Here is a 26,310-nt window from a genome sequence, read left to right as displayed (position 1 = left end):
GAAGATCTGAATAATTAAATCTCTGCCATTTATGGCTGGACTGCAGCCTTTATAAAGAAGACTGACAGCAGGAGGCAAGTTACCAGACAGCCACAGAGAGTGAGTATTGTGGAAGAGATTTTTAATGGACAATAATATTCTTCATGACATCTTCTTTGTTCAACTCTTAACAGTTTTAAGGTTTTAGGAGGATCTAATTGTTTTTTCTTCTGTAATAATTTGCAACAGATACAACAAATCATCTTGCAAAAGGGGGTAAATCAAAGGTAAAACAATAACAGTGATCTTTATCTAACCCTATATCATTATTTTTTAATTTATTTCAGTGCTTATTTAGACAAATGTTCAATAACCAATTTGTGTTTTGTACAAATGTAAAGTCTATGTGAAGTCATCATTTGTACTGCACAGGTCCTAAGATGGGTGACGCCCTCATGGCAGAGTTTGGGACTGCTGCTTCCTTCCTGAGAAAGTCAGACAAGGAACGTCTGGAGGCCCAGACTCGCCCCTTTGACATAAAAAGGGAGTGTTTTGTGCCCGACCCTGAGGTGGAGTACATCAAAGCCAAAGTCACCAGCAGAGATGGCGACAAAGTCACTGTTGAAACTGCAGACGGAAAAGTAAGTCAGATTTCCACTAACTAATGAAAGTAGGACAGTGATTGTGACACAGCAGTCAAACAGCTTTCATGACCTTTGCAACAATTTATATTGAGATATATCTGTGGTACATTGTTTCAGACTGTCGTCCATAAGGAGGCTGATATCCACCCTCAGAACCCGCCAAAGTTTGATAAAATTGAGGACATGGCGATGTTCACCTTCCTCCATGAACCAGCTGTGCTGTTTAACCTCAAAGAGCGTTACGCAGCGTGGATGATCTACGTGAGTAAAGATCACAAATCTACTTATCTCCTCACTGTGAGAAATCTTTAGCTGACGTGTTTTATGTTTATTCTTTTTTCTGTAATTTACATTCTATTGGTTTTCATCATCAAGACATGCTTCTTCACAAAGTGCATTTCAAATATCATATGCATTCTTCATATATTCATGTTTGCTACAATTGTCAGTCTTTTTGTTTGTGTATATACACATAACAAACAAACAAACAAACAAACAGAGAAAAGAACCATGAACCTTTAGGGAGTGATATTTTCTTGGTAACCTTATTATTGGTTAGTAAAAGTAAAATCAGGCCTAAGAGGCTTTTAGCAGAAAACCCATTTCTGCCAGCAGAAAGCAAATTGTTCTGATTTATAGTTGACAAATGCTGTTATCCTCTCCATTTTAAAAGTGTCCATTTCCAACCATTTCCTGGTGAGAGTTTTTTTTAACCAGCTACCAGCAGTGCATTCATTAGGAGTTTATCTCCTTTTGACCAGTCTTGAGGTATATATCCAAAATATATGGTTTTACTCTCAAAGGGTATTTCACATTTAAAATGTCTTTTAGGGCCTTGTGTATCTCCCTCCAATAGTCTTTAATAACAGAGCACTCCCAGAAGATGTGATGATGGTTCGTGTTTTGGTTTCCACAGTTTCTCCAGCAAACAGGGGGGTTATTATTATAGTGGGATTTGTGTGAGGGTGTAATAAAATATAAAATATATTTTTCCAACCAAATTCCCTCCATTTCTGTGAACTGGTGCACTTCCATTGGTATCTCCATATTGTTGTCCAATCTTCATCAGATATAGTAGTTCCTCCTTCCTTTTGCCACTTTGTTTTAATATACAAGGTTGAGTGTGTTTTAAGATTTAACAGACCCTTATACAAGCATGAGACAATCTTTCCACCAGTATCTGAACTATATGCTTTCCTAAACAACTCTATCAAACACACTTGTCTCAGTCACGTTTTTCATCTTCAAACAAATGTAATGCCACATCTGCAGATACCAGTAAAAGTCTTGCTTTTCTACTGAGTGTTTCCCTTCAAGGGTTTCAAAACTGAGCAGTGTTCTTTCTTTCATTACATTACATACGGCTGTTATTCCTTTAGCTGTCCAGTCCTTGAATCTAGTATCCAATTTATTGGGTGTAAAGTCTGAGTCAGACGCGCACCATTTAAGGATTGCCATATATCCCTCTAGTTTACATTCTTTTATAATAGTTTTCCATGTTTTAAGAGTAAATTTCACCCATGGGTTATCAATAGTATTTATGTGACGTTTTAGATTATTATCTAAATTATGGGAATGGAAGATAGAATCTCCTCAATGCCTTTCTATTGAGCAACATATGATGGGTTACACCAGCATATCATAGATCTCATCTGTGTTGCATAATAATGTGTTTTATGTATCATGTGTCTTTATCCACAGACCTACTCAGGGCTGTTCTGTGTGACTGTCAACCCCTACAAGTGGCTGCCAGTGTACGATCAGGCGGTAGTCAATGCCTACAGAGGAAAGAAGAGGAGTGAAGCTCCTCCTCACATCTACTCCATCTCTGACAATGCCTATCAGTACATGCTGTCAGGTGAGTTCAGCTCTTTGTAAACGTTGACATGATTCAGAAATTGAAGGGAAACTGTCCTAATACTGAACATTGTCTTTACTATTACAGACAGAGAAAATCAGTCTGTTCTTATCACGTAAGTAATTCATAGAAGTTATATTTGAATCTAGTTTGAAGAGCAGAGTTTATGTTTTGTCTTTATGACGTGTTCAGTTCACGATTGTTTTCACTCTCAGTGGAGAATCTGGTGCAGGAAAGACTGTGAACACCAAGAGAGTCATCCAGTACTTTGCCAGCATCGCAGCTGTTGCTGGCAAGAAGGATGCTGCTCAAGAGAAAAAGGTTGGTTTCACTCATTTTCTTTCAAGTGGATTTTAAAATATATAATAAATATATTTCTGTGACCTAAATTTTGGCACCTGTTAAACCTGCAGGGCACCCTGGAGGATCAAATCATCCAGGCCAATCCTGCCCTGGAGGCCTTTGGAAACGCCAAGACCATTAGAAATGACAACTCCTCCAGATTTGTAAGTTTGACATTAAAAGCTTCAGTGTGGCATCTGGCAGTAAGGTTGCAGATGCAGCCAACTCAATACCACTTACCCTACCCTGACTTCAGTGGCTCCAGTTTTTTGGGCTATTGTAGAAACATGGCTGACTCTAAGGAAGAGGACCTGCTCCCTCTGTAGATATTAGAAGCTAATTATAATTAAAACATAACAATTCTCAGTTTCAGGAGATTATACAGTAATAAAAAGATAATTACCAATTACGTTTAAATTTACATTTCTGCCGATAGATGCCCCTAAATCCCACACTGGACCTTTAAACAGTACATATTAAGATGTGACTGCGTTACATGAAGAACATCTAAACCACATTTTCTCATCACAGGGTAAATTCATTCGAATCCATTTCGGAGTAAGTGGGAAACTGTCTTCAGCGGACATTGAAACTTGTAAGTTCAGCAAGCATTTATCATTTTAAAGCATGAATATAGCTCTCAGGAACAAATCTTAAAACAAAAATCTTACATGTTGTCAGATCTGCTGGAGAAATCTCGAGTCACCTATCAGCTCAAGGCTGAGAGAGACTACCACATCTTCTACCAGATTCTGTCCCAACAGAAACCAGAACTGCTGGGTGAGATTCAGTTGTTAAATGCAAATGATGCATGAGTCATACATATGACTAAATTTGTTTTCTTTTTCAGAGATGCTGCTTATTACAAGCAACCCCTACGATTATTCATTCATCTCCCAAGGAGAGATCACTGTCACATCAATTAATGATTCTGATGAGCTAATGGCAACAGATGTAAGTAATATATAGAACAGTGCTGTATTCATCAAACACTGAGGTGACCTACCACATTGCTTTCATTTCAATTTATTAAAGTGACGTACAATTTTATTTTGTTAAAGGAAGCTTTCGATGTCCTGGGCTTCACCCAAGAGGAGAAGAACAGCATCTATAAGCTGACGGGATCCATCATGCACTTTGGTAACATGAAGTTCAAGCAGAAGCAGAGAGAGGAGCAAGCAGAAGCTGATGGCACTGAAGGTAAATACCGCTTCCAAATTGCAGACTGATGGAGAGACTGTATAATACATAAAATCTTTATCATACATAAATGATACACTATCACTGTTGCAGATTTAGACAAGGTTGCGTATCTGATGGGCTTAAACTCTGCTGACATGCTGAAGGGCCTGTGCCACCCAAGGGTCAAGGTTGGGAATGAGTGGGTCACCAAAGGTCAGAGTGTGCAGCAGGTGAGTCTCCACACAAAGTGTTGGAGCATTGGTAATGTAGTAAATCCTAATACTAAAATATTGCATATAGTAAGTACATATAGTTTCAACATGATCAATTCTTTGTTTTTATATATCAAAACAGGTCTACTACTCTATTGGTGCACTGTCCAAGTCAGTGTACGAGAAGATGTTCTTGTGGATGGTGGTGAGAATCAACCAATCTCTGGATACCAAGCAACCCCGCCAGTACTTCATTGGTGTGCTGGACATTGCTGGATTCGAGATCTTTGATGTGAGTATGTAAGATTTTATGGACAGGCGAACTACGAAATTTACTTTGTCTAACTTCTCTCATTGAATGACCTTCCTAGTTCAACACCTTTGAGCAACTGTGCATCAACTACACTAATGAGAAGCTGCAGCAGTTCTTCAACCACCACATGTTTGTGCTGGAACAAGAAGAGTACAAGAAAGAGGGCATCATATGGGAGTTCATTGACTTTGGCATGGACTTGGCAGCCTGTATTGAACTCATTGAGAAGGTTAGTGCTGAGTTAATCAAATTTCAGAATTATTGTGACAAACTGGCATGTTTACCAGTAATTAATTCTAGTCAATTCCTTCCTTCAGCCCATGGGCATCATGTCCATCCTTGAAGAGGAGTGCATGTTCCCAAAAGCCAGCGATGCAACATTTAAAGCCAAACTGTATGACAACCATCTGGGCAAAAGCCCCAACTTCCAGAAGCCTAGGATTATTAAGGGAAGACCAGAGGCTCATTTCTCCCTGGTCCATTACGCTGGTATTGTTGACTACAACATTGGTAACTGGCTTGTGAAGAACAAGGACCCACTGAATGAAACTGTGGTGGGACTCTTCCAGAAGTCTACCCTCAAAGTGTTGGCAAATCTTTTCATTGGTTATGCTGGAGCAGATTCAGGTACATTTCTTCTCTGACAATTTATAAAATCTAAAATAATCTAAAATCACTTAAAATATCTGGATATGGAAATAGTGAAGATGAATTTTAAACTTTTTCTACAGCCCAGGATTCAGGCGGCAAGGGAGGAAAGGGTGGAAAGAAGAAAGGTTCTTCCTTCCAGACTGTGTCTGCACTGCATAGGGTGAATTAACTTAAAACATTTAAAATCTGTTATTGCTTTTGAATTTAAAAATGACCTCTACTGTCACTACACAGTTGCACATCATGCATGTTTTGGACTATTACAGGAAAACTTGAACAAGCTGATGACCAACCTCAGGTCAACTCACCCTCACTTTGTACGCTGCCTCATCCCCAATGAGACCAAGACTCCTGGGGCGATGGAGAATCCTCTGGTCATGCACCAGCTGCGCTGTAACGGTGTGCTGGAGGGCATCAGGATCTGCAGGAAGGGATTCCCGAACAGGATCCAGTATGGAGACTTCAAACAACGGTACCATAAATACAAATGAATACAAAAATTGTTCTACACCTACAATACATTAATGGTCAAAATGTTCTCATGGTTTTTGTATATTTCTCCACATTTCAGATACCGTATCCTGAACCCTAATGCTATCCCTGAGGGACAGTTCATTGACAACAAGAAAGGAGCCGAAAAACTGCTGGGCTCTTTGGACATCGACCATGAGCAGTATAAACTGGGACACACAAAGGTGAAGCATTGATTTAAGTAAAAACAATACTTATGTAAAAGCAATCACATTAATGTTTCCTGTATCTTTACAGGTGTTCTTCAAAGCTGGTCTGCTGGGTGTTCTTGAGGAGATGAGAGACGATCGTCTCGCGCTCATCATCACCGGAATTCAAGCGAGAGTCAGAGGACTACTGGCCAGGATTGAGTTCCAGAAAATTGTTGAGCGCAGGTTGCTGCATTACTTTTAACATTTACTGTATTGTAGGCATTTGCTTATACAATAATTACAATAAGTATTTGTCAAATTCAAATTTGACCCCTTGATAGTGGTAGATGAAAAGTCAGAGCACCACTGTCAATACATCTATCTTCTGGTGATCATGAATCTGTGTCACTGTCATGATACTTACCAAGTTATTTTTCTTGATCGTCTGACATTATCATCCCTTCAAGATGTGCATCTAGTATAATTAAAAAGTAAGAGCACTACAAAAGGTACAGAAAATTTTATTCAAGTGGATTTACGTTATCTACAGGGATTCCTTACTGGTAATCCAGTGGAACATCCGTGCCTTCATGGGTGTCAAGAATTGGCCCTGGATGAAGATGTACTTCAAGATAAAACCTCTGCTGAAATCAGCTGAGACTGAAAAGGAGATGGCAAACATGAAGGAGGAGTTCACAAAGCTCAAAGAGACTTACGCTAAATCTGAGGCACGCAGGAAAGAGCTGGAGGAAAAGATGGTCACCCTTCTCCAAGAGAAGAACGACCTGCAGCTTCAAGTCCAATCTGTAAGATCTGTCATTTGTTCTACCTCAAACTGACAAATGTATAATTGTAAAAATGTGATAAATAACACAATGTTCTGTCTGCAGGAACAAGACAATCTCACAGATGCTGAGGAGCGCTGTGAGGGTCTGATCAAGAGTAAGATCCAGCTTGAGGCCAAAACCAAAGAGCTGACAGAGAGGTTGGAAGATGAAGAGGAGATGAATGCAGAGCTGACTGCCAAGAAGAGGAAGCTGGAGGACGAATGTTCAGAACTCAAGAAGGACATTGATGATCTGGAGCTGACTCTGGCTAAAGTGGAAAAGGAAAAGCATGCCACAGAAAACAAGGTAACAAAGTATTTTGACCAGCGTTGATAGAACACATTTTCCACCACATGAGGTGTTCTAACTTTTAGAACAAATTGTTTAGGTTAAAAACCTGACTGAAGAGATGGCAGCTTTGGATGAAATCATTGCTAAGCTGACCAAAGAGAAGAAAGCTCTTCAGGAGGCTCATCAGCAAACACTGGACGACCTGCAGAGTGAGGAGGACAAAGTCAACACTCTGACCAAGGCCAAAGCTAAGCTGGAACAGCAAGTTGATGATGTGAGTTACATACAATCATTAGGATATAAACTTAAAATCCTGATTGGATAATATGTAATAAATATGTTCTTCTATGCTTTGAAATAGCTTGAAGGTTCTCTCGAACAAGAGAAGAAGGTCAGGATGGATCTTGAGAGAGCAAAGAGAAAGTTGGAAGGAGATCTGAAGTTGACCCAGGAAAGCCTAATGGACCTGGAGAATGACAAGCAGCAACTTGAAGAGAAGCTGAAGAAGTTAGTTTGCTCTCCCAATTCAATTCAGCATTCCAGCAATTACCGCAATACTGGATGAGTCGCCACCTCCAATTTACATCTAATGTTAACATGCACTGGAGGTAGAGTGCCCTTTATGTTCCAAAGCAGATTGTGAGGTTGGGTTGGTGGAAGGATGTGTAGCACATCTGACTTTCATGCAACAGTTGGACCAGTTGTTAATATTCATCTTTTTATCAACCCTAACAACACACTTTTCCTTCCTGATATCTTTTTTGGATAGTTAGATAGAAAGATAGAAAGATCGTTTATTTGCCACAACCACAATCTTTCTTTCAACTCAATCATGATCCAATAGTTGCCATGTGCAGACACAGTATGAAGCAAAAGTAGCTTAATGTAAGCTCTTGTGTCGTGGTATAGTTGCCAAATCAAAGATAAGGAAAAACTTACCAAGGTACAGGTTGCTTAAGATATATTTTGTCTCAACAGAAAGGACTTTGAGATCAGCCAACTTCTCAGCAAAATTGAGGATGAACAAGCATTGGCAGCCCAACTTCAGAAGAAACTTAAGGAGTTACAGGTCAGCTCAAATTAACACAGCCTCCATTTTGCAAATTCAAATGAGCAAATACATTGTTCTACTTAGCATTCTTAATGGAAACTGTACCTTTCAGGCCCGAATTGAAGAGCTGGAGGAAGAGCTCGAAGCAGAGCGAGCTGCCCGAGCCAAGGTGGAGAAGCAGAGGGCCGACCTGGCCAGAGAGCTGGAGGAGATCAGCGAGAGGCTGGAGGAGGCCGGAGGAGCCACTGCTGCCCAGATTGAGATGAACAAGAAGAGGGAGGCAGAGTTTCAGAAGATGCGTAGAGACCTTGAAGAGGCCACTCTGCAGCATGAAGCCACCACTGCAACCCTGAGAAAGAAGAACGCAGATAGTGTGGCTGACTTGGGAGAGCAGATTGACAACCTACAAAGAGTCAAACAGAAGCTAGAGAAAGAGAAGAGCGAGCTCAGACTGGAGCTGGATGATGTGGTCTCCAACATGGAGCAGATTGTCAAATCCAAAGTGAGTACACCTAACAAGTTACCCCAGGAAACTAGATAATGCTACCCTGGTACCAGTTTCATCCCATATTAAGAGACGTCTGAATGAAGGAGCTCTAAACATGAAAGCAACTTTTGTTTTATTTTCAGTCAAACTCAGAAAAAATGTGTCGCACTTTTGAAGATCAAGTAAGTGAATTGAGGTCTAAAACTGATGAGAGCCAGCGCATCATCAATGATTTCACCATGCAGAAAGCAAAGCTTCAAACTGAGAATGGTAAGTACACTCATTAAATCTTTTAAATTGAATTCATGACATTTAAGACATGATGATAATTTTCTTCCTTATCAAAAGGTGAGTTTTCCAGGCAGCTGGAGGAGAAGGACTCCTTGGTCTCTCAGCTGACCAGAGGGAAGCAGTCCTACATTCAGCAGATTGAAGACCTCAAGAGACAACTAGAGGAGGAAGTCAAGGTATCTCAAATTACAGTGAATGAAGTTTCCAGATGAATACTTACTTTAAACATTACTTTATCAAAGCTTATACTATCTCCTTCCAGGCCAAGAATGCACTTGCCCATGCAGTGCAGTCTTCACGCCATGACTGTGATTTGTTGAGGGAGCAGTTTGAGGAGGAACAAGAGGCCAAAGCTGAGCTCCAACGCAGCATGTCCAAGGCCAACTCTGAGGTGGCTCAGTGGAGAACCAAGTATGAAACTGACGCCATCCAAAGGACAGAGGAGCTGGAGGAAGCAAAGTAAGGATTCAATAAATTATACTAGAGAGGGCCTGCCTCTAATCTTTCTGGCATTTAGTCAAGTTATATCAACACTGAAGACAGGAACCATCACTAGACAGTTTGTTAATATTACCACGATATGCCCATTTTATCTGTGAGGTAACTTTGATACTTTGATACTTTGATTTTTGCTACTAGGAAAAAGCTTGCTCAGCGCCTGCAAGATGCAGAAGAAGCTGTTGAAGCGGCTAATGCTAAATGTTCCTCCCTGGAGAAAACCAAACACAGGCTTCAGGGTGAGATTGAAGATCTCATGGTGGATGTGGAGAGATCGAATGCTGCTGCTGCAACTCTGGACAAGAAACAAAGAAACTTTGACAAGGTAATGGGAGAGATAATAAACAGCAATTGAGGGAAGAAGTGAATTGATGAAATAATACCAAGTAATCTGAAACTGGATATTATTAAACCAGGTCCTTGCTGAGTGGAAGCAGAAGTATGAGGAGTCCCAGACTGAGCTGGAAGGTGCCCAGAAAGAGGCTCGTTCCCTCAGCACTGAGCTCTTCAAACTGAAGAACTCCTATGAAGAATCTCTGGATCATCTGGAGACCCTGAAACGAGAAAATAAGAATCTCCAAGGTTTGAGAAAAACATAATCCTTCCTGTGGATCCTGTTGTGTCTATTATGGCCCTAAGCAATACTATTCATACAGTATAATGAATATAATGTTCTTTTGATGACAGGGGAAATTTCTGACCTGACTGAGCAACTTGGTGAGGGAGGAAAGAGCATCCATGAGCTTGAGAAGATGCGCAAACAGCTGGAGCAGGAGAAGGTTGAAATACAAACTGCTCTGGAGGAAGCTGAGGTGAGAGTACAGTATGTTGTTAAAGCTTTCACCCTGTCCTCAAAGGATATGCGAATTGATGGCAGAGTCGTTTCTTTCAGGGCTCTCTGGAGCATGAAGAGGGTAAGATCCTTCGGGTTCAGCTCGAGTTCAACCAGATGAAGGCTGAGATTGAGAGGAAGCTGGCTGAGAAAGACGAGGAGATGGAGCAGGCCAAGCGTAACCATCAGAGGGTGACGGACACTCTGCAGAGCTCCCTGGAGGCTGAGACTCGCAGCAGAAATGAGGCTCTCAGAGTGAAGAAGAAGATGGAGGGAGATCTCAATGAGATGGAGATCCAGCTGAGCCAGGCCAACAGGCAGGCAGCAGAGGCTCAGAAGCAGCTCAAGGGAGTCCATGCTCATCTGAAGGTGAGTTTTTAAGTCTACCAATGACGGGAATATTTTGTGGATTATTTTCTTTGTCCATTTTCTCATGGAAAGAACTTTATCATCTTCCTCGACAGGACGCTCAGCTGCAGCTGGATGATACTCTCCGTGCCAATGATGATCTGAAGGAGAACATTGCCATGGTGGAGAGACGTAACAACCTGTTCCAGGCTGAACTTGATGAGCTGAGGTCTGTGGTGGAGCAGACCGAGAGAGCTCGTAAACTGGCGGAGCAGGAACTGCTGGATGTCAGCGAGAGAGTTCAGCTGCTTCACTCTCAGGTATGTCCAAATCTGTAATCACTGTACATTAGTACAGTATGATGATATGCAAATATGTCCAAGTTATTTATGTGTTCACTGTAAAACAATTCTGTGCAGAACACCAGCCTGCTGAACCAGAAGAAGAAGCTTGAAAGCGACACAGCTCAGCTTCAGAACGAGGTGGAGGAGGCGGTGCAGGAGTGCAGAAACGCTGAGGAGAAAGCGAAGAAGGCCATTACTGATGCTGCCATGATGGCAGAGGAGCTGAAGAAGGAGCAGGACACCAGCGCTCACCTGGAGCGTATGAAGAAAAACATGGAACAAACCATCAAAGACCTGCAGCACCGTCTGGATGAAGCTGAGCAAATAGCCATGAAAGGTGGCAAGAAGCAGATCCAGAAGCTGGAGGCCAGGGTGAGTGACACTTACCTGTTCAGATGTGGACATGATGCTTGGCTTCTGTGACACGTTGTTTATGATTTTATAGGTACGGGAACTGGAAACTGAGGTGGAGGCTGAACAGAGGAAGGGCAGTGACTCTGTTAAAGGAGTCCGTAAATATGAGAGACGAGTCAAGGAGCTTACCTATCAGGTATATCCTAATTATTTTCTGTATCCATTCCCATTGATTCCCTGTGTCAGTTGTACAATCCATGACTCTGCTTATTCAACTCCATGCAGACTGAAGAGGACCGGAAGAATCTGGCCCGTCTGCAGGACCTGGTAGACAAACTGCAGCTGAAGGTCAAATCTTACAAGAGGACTGCAGAGGAGGCTGTACGTACAGGTGTATTGTGATATTACAGACGGATATCCTGCTCCCATACTATTTAAATACCTAACCAAAACTATTTATGACAGGAGGAACAAGCTAACAGCCATCTGACCAAGCTCCGTAAACTGCAACATGAACTGGATGAGGCAGAGGAGAGGGCTGACATTGCTGAGTCGCAGGTCAACAAGATGAGAGCCAAGGGCCGTGAGGCTGGATCCAAGGTCAGTGACGCAACAGTGCTGATGATCAAAGTATATCTGTTGCTTGTCTACACACTGAATACTGTTGCTAAACTGATTTCCCCCCCGAATTATTTGTATTCATTCTCTCTCACACAGAAGGGAACTGATGCAGAGTGAAGCTCTCAGCTGGAACCTTCCAGGACTCTGCATTAAAGTGCCTTAAAACTATAACTAAAAACTATAACTAACCATAATAAAGAATGAAGCATATCAAAAATCTACATCTCTGTGTCCTGTTCAGTCTTTTCCACAACTTTACTGTTTTGTAAAAGCCACCGCCTGGAGAATTCAGTGCTTTCAAGAATACATACATACGACTGCAAAAATACACCAAAAACCAGTCAAAGCCAAGATCAAGCCTTTAAATTTAGGCTATTATGATCTCAAAAAGGGTTATATTACAAATGGATCATAAACCCATGTGAAAACGCTCACTCATCATGACAGACTAACATGCAGGCTAGCTGATGATGATTTAGCACTTTCAATGTGGGACCACAAACATGTAGTATTTTATGGAGGGGACATCACGATAATGTCCATAGCATAGCATCTGATGTAACAGACACAGCCAGTAATAGTAGCTTAAATATATATAAATTAATCACTTTGAGGACATAAAAGTACCCAAAAAACGCTCCAACTGCATGGTGAGACTATCAGCTCCACTTAAAAGGTAATTTCAACATTAGCCCTTCTCTGAAAACTTTATCAACTGGTATTTTGATATTACAGGTACTTACACAGTACTTTGGAGCCATCAAAAATATCATCCCGACGTCCGCCATTTCCTTTTCTCTGCCATGTTGTGCTAAACGCTGACCTTCTCCTCAAACACCGAGAGAGAGAGAGAGAGAGAGAGAGAGAGAGAAGGAGGACGCAGGTTAACTATCGAGCAACAAATGGGTTTAACTGGAATATAACGCCAATTGACATATTCTGTAATATAATTGGCAACTGCTGTTAGCGGGAGACGTTAGCATTTAGCTAACAGTAGCTAGCTGACGTAAACTGGCATACATATACATGGGAGCCGGGCAAACGTTGTTAGCTAACAAGCTAGATGACAGTTAACTACAGTTTTCGAATTGTTTGACTCTCTGTCATTTCATAGTAACGTTAAAGTTTTTTTAAAAAAAATCTCTTGTTACAGTAAAGAAAGTAAGGAACCCTGGAGGTGACATGGATAGTTTTTTTTCTATCTCGCGACTGCGACTTACTATCACGCACGTGCGACTTGCTGTATCTCTCGCGCGTGCCAGATAATAACTCGCACTCGCGAGATAGTAAGTAAGATGCAGTGGCACTCTGGCTCAAATGATTGAATGAACGTTGTGGTGTTAACTCAACAATGATGGGACGCTGGAATCATGAACAAGTGCCATTTACTTAAAGAACTTATACAGTAACATTGTTCTCAGTAGCAACGTCGTATTGTACATAGTCGCCATGCTGTTGCACTCTGACCTCTCTACGTGCAGCGTGTTAACTATGACCTGTCTTATACAACAGCGCCCCCTTGTGGTATAAAGAGCAATAGTATATCTGTTTTGTATAATAACAGAAGACAGCAAACGTGTTTACTGTACTGTGAAAGCCGAGAGAATGTGGTCTGTGTGAATGTCGTGGAAAATTGAAGGTATTTTAGTAAATGTAGGTTTTCTGTCACAACTTTCACATGAATTACTATATGCACCTGCATCCATTAATCGTTTGTCCTGATTGCCAGTTGTGACTGCTGCAACGTTATTTCATAAATGAATTATAACCAAACTACTATTACCTTTACAACTCCTCCATCATGGCTAGCATAATAGCCATTAAAATAGCTATTAAAACACCTGGACATTCATCGTGGATCATCAAAATACCTGTTACATGTACCTCTTACCGTTACACAATAACAAGACACTTTATTAACTTTAATTAATTAATGAATCAATTAAAATTCTGAGATGGTCTCGATCCATGATAATAAGCCTGCATTTAACCGACGGCACTGTTTAATTACGTCAAAATGCGCTTGAACAGAGACGTTCTACTATTGTATCTTGCACGTGCGAGATTCTAAGTCGCGCGCGAGATAGTAACTGGCGCGTGCGAGATACTAAGTCGCACTCACGAGATAAAAAAAACCCCGTCCATGTCACCTCCAGGGCTCCGTAAAATACTGCAGCTGGTGACATTTCCTTTTTCAGCTTTGTGGTCACCTCATCGATACTGCATCTGAACCACAAGATGGAGACATTACAACAGGGAACAAACGGGAGGCTGCACTGCTTCATCACAGTAACATCAATGTTGGATTATTCACAACATCACTAAAGGAACATACAAAAGAGAATACTTTTCAGCGACTTTTAAAAATGACTGATTCTATAAGATGAATACAAATCACACTATTTATTGTATTTTTTAAAATTAATGATATGAAATTTGTCTTTAGTCTGGTAGCGTTACAGGACACAACACTTCATGGTTTGTGATCATGGCCATAAATTTAGGTGTGATAACAGGAGCTGTTCAAAGTGTCAGCACCACCAGCTGGTGGTGTATGGACCACTCAGGACTTCAAGTAGAGAAAGACATTCAGCCGTACACTCACTGCTCATCACAGCCCAGACAGAGACTCAGTGCCAGAAATTCATATTTTATTGAAGTCATTCCTGCAGCACAGAGAAACATAACAGCTTAAAACCAGCACTGACTGATACAGAAACAGTATTCCAATTATTCCAGATCAAATATTCCATTCCTGACAAACTGATGATAATTTAGAGTTACTGTAATTATTATATCAGTCTTGGATATTTGAGGAATTAGACAACCTCATCTCTTCATTATTAAAAATACGTTGAAGTTTATCACGATCTGATCTGTATTTTTAATAATGAAGAGATGAGGTTGTCTAATTCCAATACAGATCAGATCGTGATAAACTTCAAGGTATTTAGTTATAGAAGGTAAACTGATCTTCAGAGGACTTCAACCAACACATTTTGACATAAAAACACTGAGGACAGTGTCCTCTGTGACAGCTACAGCCCTGACTATATAGCAGTAAGAACACATTTGATCATTAATATGATTTCTTGTTAGCATTGTAAGCAGGAGACTTTTTTAAAAAAGCTAAAAAGCTCAAATTTAAAAGCTAATAAATGTCCTTATTTTCATTTAGAATACAATATTTTACATACAAACACCATTGACGCAAAAAAGTCCAACAGAAATATTCCCTTAATGGTGAACATGGTGACTGTCTTAGTCTTCTCCTTCATGATACTTGAATCTCAATCACTCTGCTTTCTGTGGAGATGAAAACAACAGAGAGAGAGAGAAAGAAGGAGGGACAGAGTTAGAGAAAGAGACTTAACCATCTTTAGCAAAAAATGTCTTAAACTGTACACACACACACACACACACACACACACACACACAAAATAAAAAAACCCTGTTACAGAACCTTCTCATAAACAAATGACCCGTTCAGTCTCCCTCAAGCTACAAACAGCCCTGTCTACACAGCCCACCTTCTAAAACACACCAGGGTCATTAACAAGGGAATAATACTCAAACTCAGCCCGAAGACGTGGCTGAACCCTCCTGTCTAGATGTGGTTAGAGAGAGAGAGAACAAGTTAGAGAGAGAGAGAGAGAGAGAGGTGTTGGTTCTCTGCAGTGAGTTTAATGCAGCTCAAAGAGAAATGCCAGCAGCACCTTGAGCTTGTCTTGGTAAATAAAAGTCTGATATAAAGTGAGATTAGCTCTCCTTAATGAGATGAAGACAACTGACTGTTGACAGAATAATGTAGCTGTCCTCATCTAGCAGCTTACCTTCACTGGTTTGTTGCAGCATCTTGATCTGAAGCAGCTGAAAGAAAAAGAGATGGAATAAATAAACATGAATACTTAACTCAACTCAACTCAACTTTATTTATAAAGCGCTTTAAGCAGCCATAGCTGGGACAAAGTGCTGTACATTAAAAGAAATAGAACATGAAACATAAAACATAGGAAACAAAGAAAAAATAAAAACAATAAAACAATAAAAATGTTAAAACAATAAAAACAATAAAAACACTAAAACACTAAAACAAGAGCAGAGTCTCATGCTGGGTTGAAAGCCGAGTAATAAAAATGGGTTTTAAGATGCGTTTTAAAAATGGACAGTGAGGGGGCTTATCTGATATGGAGCGGGAGGGCGTTCCAAAGTGTAGGACCGGCAATCGAAAAATAAATACAAGTAAAACATTTTAAAGAGAACAATAAGTATGTAGCTTGATATGATCACATCATAGAAAAGTTGGTCTCACCACTCAAAGATGACAATTGCACTGCAGAGGATTGTGACTCCCAGGATCTTCACTGTAACGTAGACAGAAAGCCCAAACTCCTGATCATCTGTAACAAGACAGCACGGTCAGCTTCTCTTTAATGGAAAATGTTACGACTCTGAAACATCCTGAACTTTAATTCCTTCTGTTAACCTCAAATGTAAACTTGTACATCATAAAACACGATCTTCAGCACTTCATTAACCAAAATAAAATGTCTAACATGAAACACTGAGAGTCAAAGTGACTCAGCTGAAATGTTTTCAGAGCATCTTTCCATGACTGAGTTCTCACAAAGCTGAATTTCATTAACAGAACAAACTTTATTCAACAACAAATGCTCTCCAGCCACCACGAGATGATGAGCAGCTCTTTTCTCTCCAAGTAAGAGTTTATTTATCTAGAACCATTTCATAAAAATGTAGTAAAAAAAGTGATTTTTAGGATACTAAAACAAACAAGCAAGCAAACAAAGTGTTGGTGAAGCAGAAAAGAAGAAAAACAGGTTTATTGGATTACATTAAAATGAGTAGATTCAGTTCAGTTCTACATTTACCTGAACTATGTAGACGAATCCCTGATGGCATCTGACTCCCAAGATCATTTGTGGCCACACAGTAATAATCTCCTCCATCTGTCACATTAATGCTGTAAAAGTGTCCTTCAGCTACATCCATCAGTCCATCTTTGCTGGTCCTGAACCAGGTGAAGCTGACAGGAGGCTTGGCTCTGCTGGAGCAGGTCAGGTTCACCCAGCTACCTGCTGATGCACTGATGGACACTGAGGTGTTTCTAGGAGCATCTGAGGAAAATGTGACAGAGATGTGAGATATGAGAGTAACATCAGAGCCTGAATAAGATCCTTTATTTGTATCATGTGCTGACAGGATCCAATAACAAACTCTGGTTGTCGTACATTCGACACTGAGAGTCTTTGTCTCCTCTGCTGTCTTGACATGTTTTCCTTCATTCACAGGATATGTGGCAGAACAGCTGATGTTGTATCCATCATGTTGGTCTGACAGAGTGATGGTCTCCTGGATTTTAGTTGTAAAGGTTCCATCTGTGTTTTCCTCTATTTTGTTGTGAGAGTCTTGTTGGAGATTCCAGGTGAGTTTAGGAGGGGAGTGTGGACAGGGAGTGAAAGCTGAGCAGGTTATAGTGACAGACTCCTTCTCCTTCAGATCACCTGAGATCTCAATTGTGGGGCGACCAGGAGAATCTGTGGGTTCAAATCAAACACATACAAAACTTAAAGGAGAACTTCGGTCGATTTAAACATGCAGCTTCATTGCTCAAGCTACCCTTGACTTGCTAGTACCGAAGACGTGAACAAATTTGGTCCAGCCATTACAGAGCTCCGTGAACGGAGATGTAGCATTGAACGCTAACAGCATGGGGTCAGAACTTTACACTGTGTTTTAAGCGTCTTAACATGCTCCACATCTCACACCAAAAGTTATGCAACATCAGCAGACACCTTAGCACACAGCACTGTAGCGTGTATGACTCAAAATGAATAAAAAGTAGTTAAAATAGTGTGTTTGTGCAAGCAGCTACTTACCTGTTTGTTGACATCCATGTGTTCCGGTAGCTAGACCGAACTAGCATATCCATCGTGTGTGCACTTAACAGGCTTAACAGGCTATTGTAAGGCTCATGGCTCACGACAGGCTGTAACATGGACATGTACATTATGAACATAAACATGAAAATGCTGGATTACGTTTCCGTCTCCGCCAGTGAGGGAGTAAGTGCACGCTCGACGGATTGACTAGTTTGGTCTAGCTACCGGAAGACACGGATGTCAACAAACAGGTAAGTAGCTCCTTGCACAAACAAACTGTTTTAACTACTTTTTTATTCAGTTTGAGTCATACACGCTACAGTGCTGTGTGCTAAGGTGTCTGCTGATGTGGCATAACTTTTGTTGTGAGATGTGGAGCATGTTAAGACGCTTAAAACACAGTGTAAAGTTCTGACCCCATGCTGTTAGCGTTCAATGCTACATCTCCGTTCACGGAGCTCTGTAATGGCTGGACCAAATTTGTTTGTGTCTTCGGTACTGGCAAGTCAAGGGTAGCTTGAGCAATGAAGCTGCATGTTTAAATCGACCGAAGTTCTCCTTTAAATTCACTGCAAAGTGACAAAAGTGATTTTATTCTCCAATTTTATTCTATACATTTTAGACTGACTGAAAGAAACTAAACTCTCTTACCTGTAACGTTTATTTGAAGAGGATCACAGAGAGCTGTTGCCTTGTATGAGTCGCTCTCAATCCTGAAGTAGTATGTGTTTGTGTAACTATTGATTAAACTGGAAAATAAAGTGGTGCAGTTTTTCTCTCTCAGGTTTCCAGTTATCTTCATTGGATAGATGTTATCTGAGCCACTACTGTTGCAAATCACATTGCTGGACTGTGCTCCGCTCATTACAATATAGGGACTGCTTTTCATCCACACGCCAAAGATTTCTCTGTTGCTGTTAAACTCTGTTTCTGAATCAGACCTAATTCTAAATTTACATGGGATTTGCAAACAAGATCCACTCAGTGCTTCAATCTTTGGTGCAGTGATGAAGATGCCTGAATTATAGCGACAAGCAGCCAAAACACCTGTTAACCAGAATCATGAGAAACATTATGTGTAAAGTTGATGATAAACCAAGCAACAGTATGATGTATGCTGTCAACAATGTCAGTGTAAAACATTTCACTGAAGTCCAAACTGTAAATAATCAATGTCTCCAAAATAAAAGTGAGTGAACAAACAGCTCACCTGAGAGAAAGAAGAGGCTCAGCAACATGTTGGCTGTCACCAGATTCACACACAGGACTGACAGGACACTCATCACCTGGATTTGTAAAAAAAAAAAGAAAAAAAGGAAAAAAATACTTCTCAATAATTCAACCAAAACATCTTTAATCAAACAGATAACACAACATGTGCAGAGTTAAACTGAAAACAATTTAAACATAAATTAAAAACAAGACTTTTTCTTTTTCTTTGAGGCTCATTCTTGTTAAATTCATTAAAAGCAGCTAAATAAAAACCTCCCTGTGTTAAAAAGTTCAAACATAATAAGCAGTAACATTTGACCTTACCAAACGATCCACCAGGTTAAACCAAGAAACAATTAGTTCTAAAATAAAAAGGTCTGTGAATCTAAGCGGCACTGCAAAAGACCCAGTAACAGACGTCCCTGCTCAGACTTTGTAATGTAAAAGCAAACAGGCGACAAAGATGTTGCAGAAATAAGAGAAGTCTTCATCCTTCCTGTTCACACCTTCGGACTGAGGAAGTCATCAGCTCATCAGAATACACACTAGTTATTCTGAAATACGACTTGATTACAGGCCTCACTGGAGCATTTATGTAACTTCTTGTAGTACATGTTAACAAAAATAGTGTTAAACAAATATTAGATTAATATATTGATCATGTGTAGTTACTAGTGTTTACTTCATGTGGAACCCATTTGTTATAACAAAGGAGAATGATGTGAGACCATTAGTACAGACAGGCAGTGTTTTATTAGACAGCATGTGAGAAACTTCCCCATAGTAAGATCGTATCACCAAACACTCATTTATCTCACAACAACCAGCTGTTTCCTCTATGGGAAATCTACAATAATACAAGTTAATGCAACTCTGCAGAACTTTCTTGTTGTGCCTGAAGCCGGTCCTTAGGTTATGTTAGCGGACTCCACTTCTAAACTAATGTTAGCTGCTGTTAGCCGGCATTAAACAACTTAAACAAATCACTCACTTGGCGACAGAGAGAGACAGGAAAGGTGTCATTTTTTTTTTTATGTCACAATCGTTCACATACAGCCATTAAAAAAGTGTAGAAACAAACCAGCAGCTGTTACTATACAGTTGTGGAGCACATGATGAAGTCATTTTGCTGACGATAGCTGTGTGGAGGACTTGTTGACAGAATCAGCAAACCAACTTCCATGTTTCCTTTTAGTTCTCAGGTTTTTCTCAGAACTCTCTTCGCGACTTAAGCAGTTCACAACCCACCACTCCTCTTTCGTTTCTCAGCCATATATATTACGATAGTAAAATAAATCAAATAATTATTGAAAGCAGGACAGTGACATGCAGTGGATAAAGACTGAGACGATTATCACTGCAGCTGGTGAGGCTCCCCCTGTTGGATCACGTCAAATCTGTTGTGCTTTTTTCAAAATACAACCAAATTTCTCACAAGCCTCACAAACTCATGATAGTTAAGGATTAAAGTTTTCACAATATCAGTCCTGGGTACTTGAGGAATTAGTGAAAAGCGTCTTCATCTCTTCACAAATACAGATCAGACCATGATGACATTATATTTACATTATAATACACAGGGTAACAAAGCTCTCACATACAGTCTTTGGAGTAAAAAAGAGTGTGTCTGTCTTTTTGAGGGACGGAATTTTCACGAGGTTTTCACACCTCTCACAAAGAATGTTAACTCTAAAGACGTGTGAACATGACGTCTTCCTCTTCTCCTTCATGAGGCTTGAATCTCGATCACTCTGTTGGCACAGTCTGCTTCATCTGTGTCCTGAGACAGAGAGACAGACAGAGAGAGAGACAGAGAGAGAGAGAAAGAGAGATAGAGACAGACTTTGACTTTTAACCATCTTTATTAAAACATGTCTATGTATTCATCACAACACTATACAAGACAGTGTACATCCCCCTACACACACACACACATGCACGCACAAAACAAAAAAATAACTGTTACAGAACCTTCTCATAAACAAATGACCCGTTCAGTCTCCCTCAAGCTACAAACAGCCCTGTCTACACAGACCACCTTCTGAAACACATCAGGGTCATTAACAAAAGAATAATACTCAAACTCTGTAGCCCGTAGACGTGCAGACACCAGCCCCTTGAACAGTAACTCAGGGTCCACCAGCCCTGAACCCTGCAAACCGGTTGCGCCTCGTGAGCCAAGTAGCCAGTTCAGCCTGGCCAAACAGAAAATGAATCAGGAGATCTCTGTGCTTGGTCTGAGCTGAATACCTGGACCCCAGTATGTAAAGCCCCTCAGAGAACACCGCTCCTATCTTCCCACAGACAGCAGAGAGGAAAGACAGCAAACGATGGCATTCAACAAACACATGATTTACAGACTCAGGCATGTTACAGAACACACAGCCCTCCCTCACATTATGATGCACTTTAGACCAAAACACATTTGTTGCCAGTGCCCCAGGTAACACCCTCCACTGCAGATCCCCTGACCTCTTAGGCAGAGGGAGCTTATACAGCCCGATCAACCTAAACTCTGCCATCGTCTGTCTCTCAAGGTAGCGCAGCCACTGATGCTCCCTGACCTCCTACAATACTGCAAAGGTTCTACGCTGCATACAAATATTTCCCCTTTACACCCTGAAAACCCCAGGCTCAGAGAGGCAAAGGACAGCAGTCTGTCTTCCTGCTAACCTTCTGGACCTGCCACCAACAGCACAGGGACAAGTGGAGGCTCCTCCCCCGTCACCTGACTGAAGGAGTCCAGTACTGATGGAGACAGAGAGCTCAGCACCTGCCCTCTCCGCCTCCTCAGAGTCCTCTGTATCCTCTCCAACAGGCCAGCAGGTGGATTAAACTGTTGATGATCAGAGTGCGACCTCTGTAGGAGACGTGAGAGAGGATCCACCTCCACTTTTCCAGCCTGGTGGTTGTGGCTGAGAGGATCCCCTCCCAGTTCCTACTGCCCCAGCCCTCCCAGCATCCACACAACAGCGCCCCACTCTTCCCCCAGTTCACTTTTGCAGACAAAGCCTTTCAATACATCTAAAGTGCACTCACTACTGCTTGCAGGTCCTGATCATTTTTGACCAGCATTGACACATCGTCACGTCGACACATCTAGACTACATTGGGGTCTTCCTAAAGGCACCAGTCTGCACAGCTGCAAAGCTACCTTCATTACTCACTAGGCCCCGACATGGACAAAATGTTCCCCCACTCCAAAAGCATGTAAAGCCTTAAACAGGTACCCATGGTCCACCCTGTCAAAGGCCTTCTCCTGATCCAGACTACAATTGACTGTTGACAGAATAAGGTAGCTGTCCTCATCTAGCAGCTTACCTTCACTGGTTTGTTGCAGCATCTTGATCTGAAGCAGCTGAAAGAAAAGAAGATGGAATAAATAAACATGAAAACAAGTGAAACATTTTAGTGATAACAATAAATATGTAGCTGGAAATGATCACATCATAGAAAAGTTGGTCTCACCACTCAAAGATGACGATTGTACTGTAGAGCATGATGACTCCCAGGATCTTCACTGTAGCGTAGACAGAAAGCCCAAACTCCTGATCATCTGTAACAAGACAGCACGGTCAGCTTCCCCTTAATGGAAAATGTTACGACTCTGAAACATCCTGAACTTTAATTCCTTCTGTTAACCTCAAATGTAAACTTGTATATCATAAAACACGATCTTCAGCACTTCATTAACCAAAATAAAATGTCTAACATGAAACACTGAGAGTCAAAGTGACTCAGCTGAAATGTTTTCAGAGCATCTTTCCATGACTGAGTTCTCACAAAGCTGAATTTCATTAACAGAACAAACGTTATTCAACAATAAATGCTCTCCAGCCACCACGAGATGCTGAGCAGCTCTTTTTCTCGCTCATTGAGAGTTTCTTAATAAAGAATAAACTCATAAAAATGCAGCAAAAAAAAAAATCACAGGATACTAAAACACACAAACAAGCCATCCATGAACAGAAAAGAAGGAAAAAAAAAAGAAAAAGTAATTGATTAATTGAGTAGATTCATTTCAGTTCTACATTTACCTGAACTATGTAGACGAATCCCTGACGGCATCTGCCTACCAAGATGATTTTTGGCCACACAGTAATAATCTCCATCTTTCACTTTAAAGCTGTAAATGTGTTTTTCAGACACCAACATGAGTCCTTCTTTGCTGTTCCTGAACCAGGTGAAGCTGACGGGAGGCTTGGCTCTGCTGGAGCAGGTCAGGTTCACCCAGCTACCTGATGCACTGATGGACACTGAGGTGTTTCTAGGAGCATCTGAGGAAAATGTGACAGAGATGTGAGATATGAGAGTAACATCAGAGCCTGAATAAGATCCTTTATTTGTATCATGTGCTGACAGGATCCAATAACAAACTCTGGTTGTCTTACATGAAACACTGAGAGTCTTTGTCTCCTCTGCTGTCTTGACATGTTTTCCTTCATTCACAGGATATGTGGCAGAACAGCTGATGTTGTATCCATCATGTTGGTCTGACAGAGTGATGGTCTCCTGGATTTTAGTTGTAAAGGTTCCATCTGTGTTTTCCTCTATTTTGTTGTGAGAGTCTTGTTGGAGATTCCAGGTGAGTTTAGGAGGGGAGTGTGGACAGGGAGTGAAAGCTGAGCAGGTTATAGTGACAGACTCCTTCTCCTTCAGATCACCTGAGATCTCAATTGTGGGGCGACGAGGAGAATCTGTGGGTTCAAATCACACACACACTTTACACTAGAAATTACAAAAACACATTACCAAACACAGCTCACAAAGAGTCTCACACTTTCTTATTGAAACTGCATCAAGTAAAATTAAAGGGACAGTGTGTAATGATTTAAGTAATTTATCAACTCAAATCAACGTCTTCGTTCATAAGTAAGTCCTCATTGGTGTACAATTACCTCTGCCAACAATCTGACTTATCCTCCTGAGCGAAGAATTACCTATCTGAGTATACATAGCACAGGCAAGCTCTATGGAGGCCGCCATGTCTTTCCCGTTTTAAAAAAACTATGGACTGCCGAGAGGGACACAAAGCACTACGTAGTTCTACGTAGTAAGGCTAAACGCGTTTTCGCTCAGAGCCAGCTTGACTGCGGAACTGAGAGGGAACCTCTAGTTTTATAGCCTTAATAACTAACTACATCTTTACCTCATTACTTGAATCAGTAGAAATACTCAACGCTGTTGGGAAAGAGTCCATATTTTGAAAATGAGTTTCTTGTCCGTCAGGGCCACCTTAGCTTCCGGAACTATTCCAACATCTTCAGACTGGGAGGGGTGAGCAAAGGAGTGTTGCAATGTAAAACCTCACAGCTAGATGGCGCTAAATACTTGATATATTACACACTGTCCCTTTAAAAGGTTTGTTCTGTTTTTAGTAACTGTAATGTCAAATTCATCAAAACTTAAATTTGCTACAAAGTGAAGAATGTCTTTTCATGAAACAATAACATTATAGACTGACTGAAAGAAACTAAACTTTCTTACCTTCAACGTTTATTTGAAGAGGATCACAAGAAGCTGTTGCCATCAATAGTTTGCTCTCAATCCTGAAGTAGTATGTGTTTGTGTAACTAGTGATTAAACTGGAAAATAAAGTGGTGCAGTTTTTCTCTCTCAGGTTTCCAGTTATCTTCATTGGATAGATGTTATTTATCTCACTGCTGTGGAAAATCACATTGTTTGGATTATCTTTAACTGTGTGTTGATTTTTGATCCACACTACAGAGATTTCTTTTCTGCTGTCAAACTCTCGTACATCTCTAACTCTAAAGTTACATGGGATATGCAAACAAGATCCACTCAGTGCTTCCATCTTCTTTGGTGCAGTAATGAAGAGGTCTGAATATACAGCACAATCAGCCAAAACACCTGTCAACCAGAATCATGATAAACATTATGTGTAAAGTTGATGATAAACCAAGCAACAGCATGATGTATGCTGCTAACAATGTCAGAGTAAAACATTTCTCCGAAGTCCAAACTGTAAATAATCAATGTCTCCAAATAAAAGTGAGTAAACAAACAGCTCACCTGAAACAAAGAAGACACTCAGTAACATGTTGGCTGTTACCAGATTCACACACAGGACTGACAGGACACTCATCATCTGGGTTTGTAAAAAAAAATAAAAATAAAAAAAGTTACTTATCAATAATTAATAAGTTTTCAAATGCAGGTGATGAGTAATTGGATTTGAAACAAAGAAAAAAACATTTTTTTTTACTTACCAATAAATCAACCAAAACATATTTTAATCAAACAGATAACACAACATGTGCGGAGTTGAACGGAAAACATGTTAAATATGAATTAAAAATAATAATATCTCGTCTTTTCATGAGAAGCAGCTAAATAAAAATCTCCCTGTGTTAAAAAGTTCAAACATAATGAGCAGTAACATTTGACCTTACCAAATGATCCACCAGGTTAAACCAAGAAACAATCAGTTCTAAAATAAAAAGGCCTGTGAATCTAAGCGGCACTGCAACAGACCCAGTAACAGACGTCCCTGCTCAGACTTTGTAATGTAAAAGCAAACAGGCTTCAAAGATGTTTCAGAAATAAGAGAAGTCTTCATCTTCCTTTTCACACCTTCTGAGTGAGGAAGTCATCAGCTCATCAGAATACACGCTAGTTATTCTGAAACATGACTTGATCACATGACTCTCACTGGAGCGTTTTTGTATCTTCTTGTAGTACATGTTAACAAAAATAGTAACATGTTTAACAAATATTAAATTCATATATCATGTCATTGTGCACAGTACAGAGATAACAAAAAAAAAGCAGTAAAGTGCAGTGTGTTCAGTATGAATAGTGCAGCAAGACAGATATTATAGTATGTACCATATATAAATAGACTGTAGTAGGTTTAGGTACAGTATGTAAAGTATATAAATATTACTGCCAGTACTAAATGGAGATGCAGTATATACAGTATAGGAGGGTGAACAGTCTGTGGTTGGGGTGGGAACAGTCGTTGACTATGCTATGCGGCTTTCGCAGTCACCGCTTGCTCTGGAGAGCCTTGATGGAGGGAAGTGCGGAACTGGTGATGCGTTGGGCAGTTTTCACCACCCTCTGCAGTGCTTTCCAGTCAGACCCAGAGCAGTTGCCATTCTATACTGTGACACAGTTGATAAGGATGCTATCGATGGTGCAGCGGTAGAAGTTCACCAGAATCTGCGGAGGCAGATGGACTTTAGTCTCCTCAGGAAGAAGAGAGGCTGGTGAGCCTTCTTGATCCGGGTGGAGGTGATGAGGGTCCAAGAGAGGTCCTCAAAGATGCGGACACCCAGAAACTTGAAGCTGGTGACACGCTCAACCTCCGTCCCGCTGATACGGATAGGGGTGTGTGTGCCATCATTTTACTTTCTGTAGTCCACAATGAGCTCTTTGGTCTTCTTGG

General features: G+C 40.7%; 2 protein-coding genes and 1 long non-coding RNA gene across 3 annotated transcripts; 1 reads left to right on the top strand and 2 right to left on the bottom strand.

Annotated features, from left to right (window-relative positions):
• Window positions 1-419: 419 nt before the first annotated feature.
• LOC115569852 (myosin-6-like) lies at window positions 420-12,008 on the top strand. The gene is made up of 37 exons (XM_030398021.1): window positions 420-620; window positions 741-884; window positions 2,325-2,481; window positions 2,569-2,596; window positions 2,697-2,802; window positions 2,895-2,987; window positions 3,355-3,418; window positions 3,505-3,603; window positions 3,674-3,777; window positions 3,885-4,023; window positions 4,117-4,235; window positions 4,360-4,509; window positions 4,589-4,759; window positions 4,848-5,157; window positions 5,262-5,341; window positions 5,448-5,653; window positions 5,753-5,876; window positions 5,950-6,086; window positions 6,394-6,649; window positions 6,734-6,976; window positions 7,059-7,235; window positions 7,323-7,468; window positions 7,940-8,030; window positions 8,125-8,514; window positions 8,643-8,769; window positions 8,848-8,966; window positions 9,053-9,249; window positions 9,430-9,613; window positions 9,705-9,870; window positions 9,976-10,100; window positions 10,181-10,489; window positions 10,585-10,788; window positions 10,888-11,184; window positions 11,258-11,362; window positions 11,452-11,547; window positions 11,632-11,766; window positions 11,884-12,008. Exons 1-37 carry the CDS (start codon window positions 420-422, stop codon window positions 11,902-11,904), a joined length of 5,820 nt encoding a protein of 1,939 aa, XP_030253881.1. The 3' UTR covers window positions 11,905-12,008.
• Window positions 5,508-13,040, bottom strand: LOC115569858 (uncharacterized). The gene is made up of 3 exons (XR_003981632.1): window positions 13,008-13,040; window positions 12,531-12,613; window positions 5,508-5,641 (listed from the first exon to the last, which is right to left on the bottom strand). It is a non-coding gene; the product is annotated as an uncharacterized LOC115569858 (long non-coding RNA).
• A 1,381-nt stretch (window positions 13,041-14,421) lies between these two features.
• On the bottom strand, window positions 14,422-25,335 carry LOC115569857 (vascular cell adhesion protein 1-like). The gene is made up of 10 exons (XM_030398029.1): window positions 25,313-25,335; window positions 24,933-25,008; window positions 24,387-24,770; window positions 23,291-23,596; window positions 22,937-23,176; window positions 17,037-17,342; window positions 16,677-16,922; window positions 16,100-16,187; window positions 15,621-15,657; window positions 14,422-15,093 (listed from the first exon to the last, which is right to left on the bottom strand). Exons 2-10 carry the CDS (start codon window positions 25,006-25,008, stop codon window positions 15,082-15,084), a joined length of 1,695 nt encoding a protein of 564 aa, XP_030253889.1. The 5' UTR covers window positions 25,313-25,335; the 3' UTR covers window positions 14,422-15,081.
• Between the last annotated feature and the right edge of the window lie 975 nt (window positions 25,336-26,310).

The sequence above is a fragment of the Sparus aurata genome, chromosome 19 (assembly GCF_900880675.1).
Source record: "Sparus aurata chromosome 19, fSpaAur1.1, whole genome shotgun sequence".
Lineage (NCBI taxonomy): Eukaryota > Metazoa > Chordata > Actinopteri > Spariformes > Sparidae > Sparus > Sparus aurata.
This window is presented reverse-complemented; position numbering and strand designations above follow the sequence as displayed.

Bases quoted from the DNA above. Each gene is read 5' to 3' on its own strand.
- LOC115569852 (XM_030398021.1), top strand. From the start codon at position 420: ATGGGTGACGCCCTCATGGCAGAGTTTGGGACTGCTGCTTCCTTCCTG. The intron at 885-2,324 runs GTGAGTAAAGAT...CTTTATCCACAG, and splicing joins ACGCAGCGTGGATGATCTAC to ACCTACTCAGGGCTGTTCTG. The intron at 5,158-5,261 runs GTACATTTCTTC...CTTTTTCTACAG, and splicing joins TTATGCTGGAGCAGATTCAG to CCCAGGATTCAGGCGGCAAG.
- LOC115569857 (XM_030398029.1), bottom strand. From the start codon at position 25,008: ATGATGAGTGTCCTGTCAGTCCTGTGTGTGAATCTGGTAACAGCCAAC. The intron at 24,771-24,932 runs GTGAGCTGTTTG...TCTGGTTGACAG, and splicing joins GAGTGTCTTCTTTGTTTCAG to GTGTTTTGGCTGATTGTGCT. The intron at 17,343-22,936 runs GTAAATGTAGAA...TTGAACCCACAG, and splicing joins GATTCGTCTACATAGTTCAG to ATTCTCCTGGTCGCCCCACA.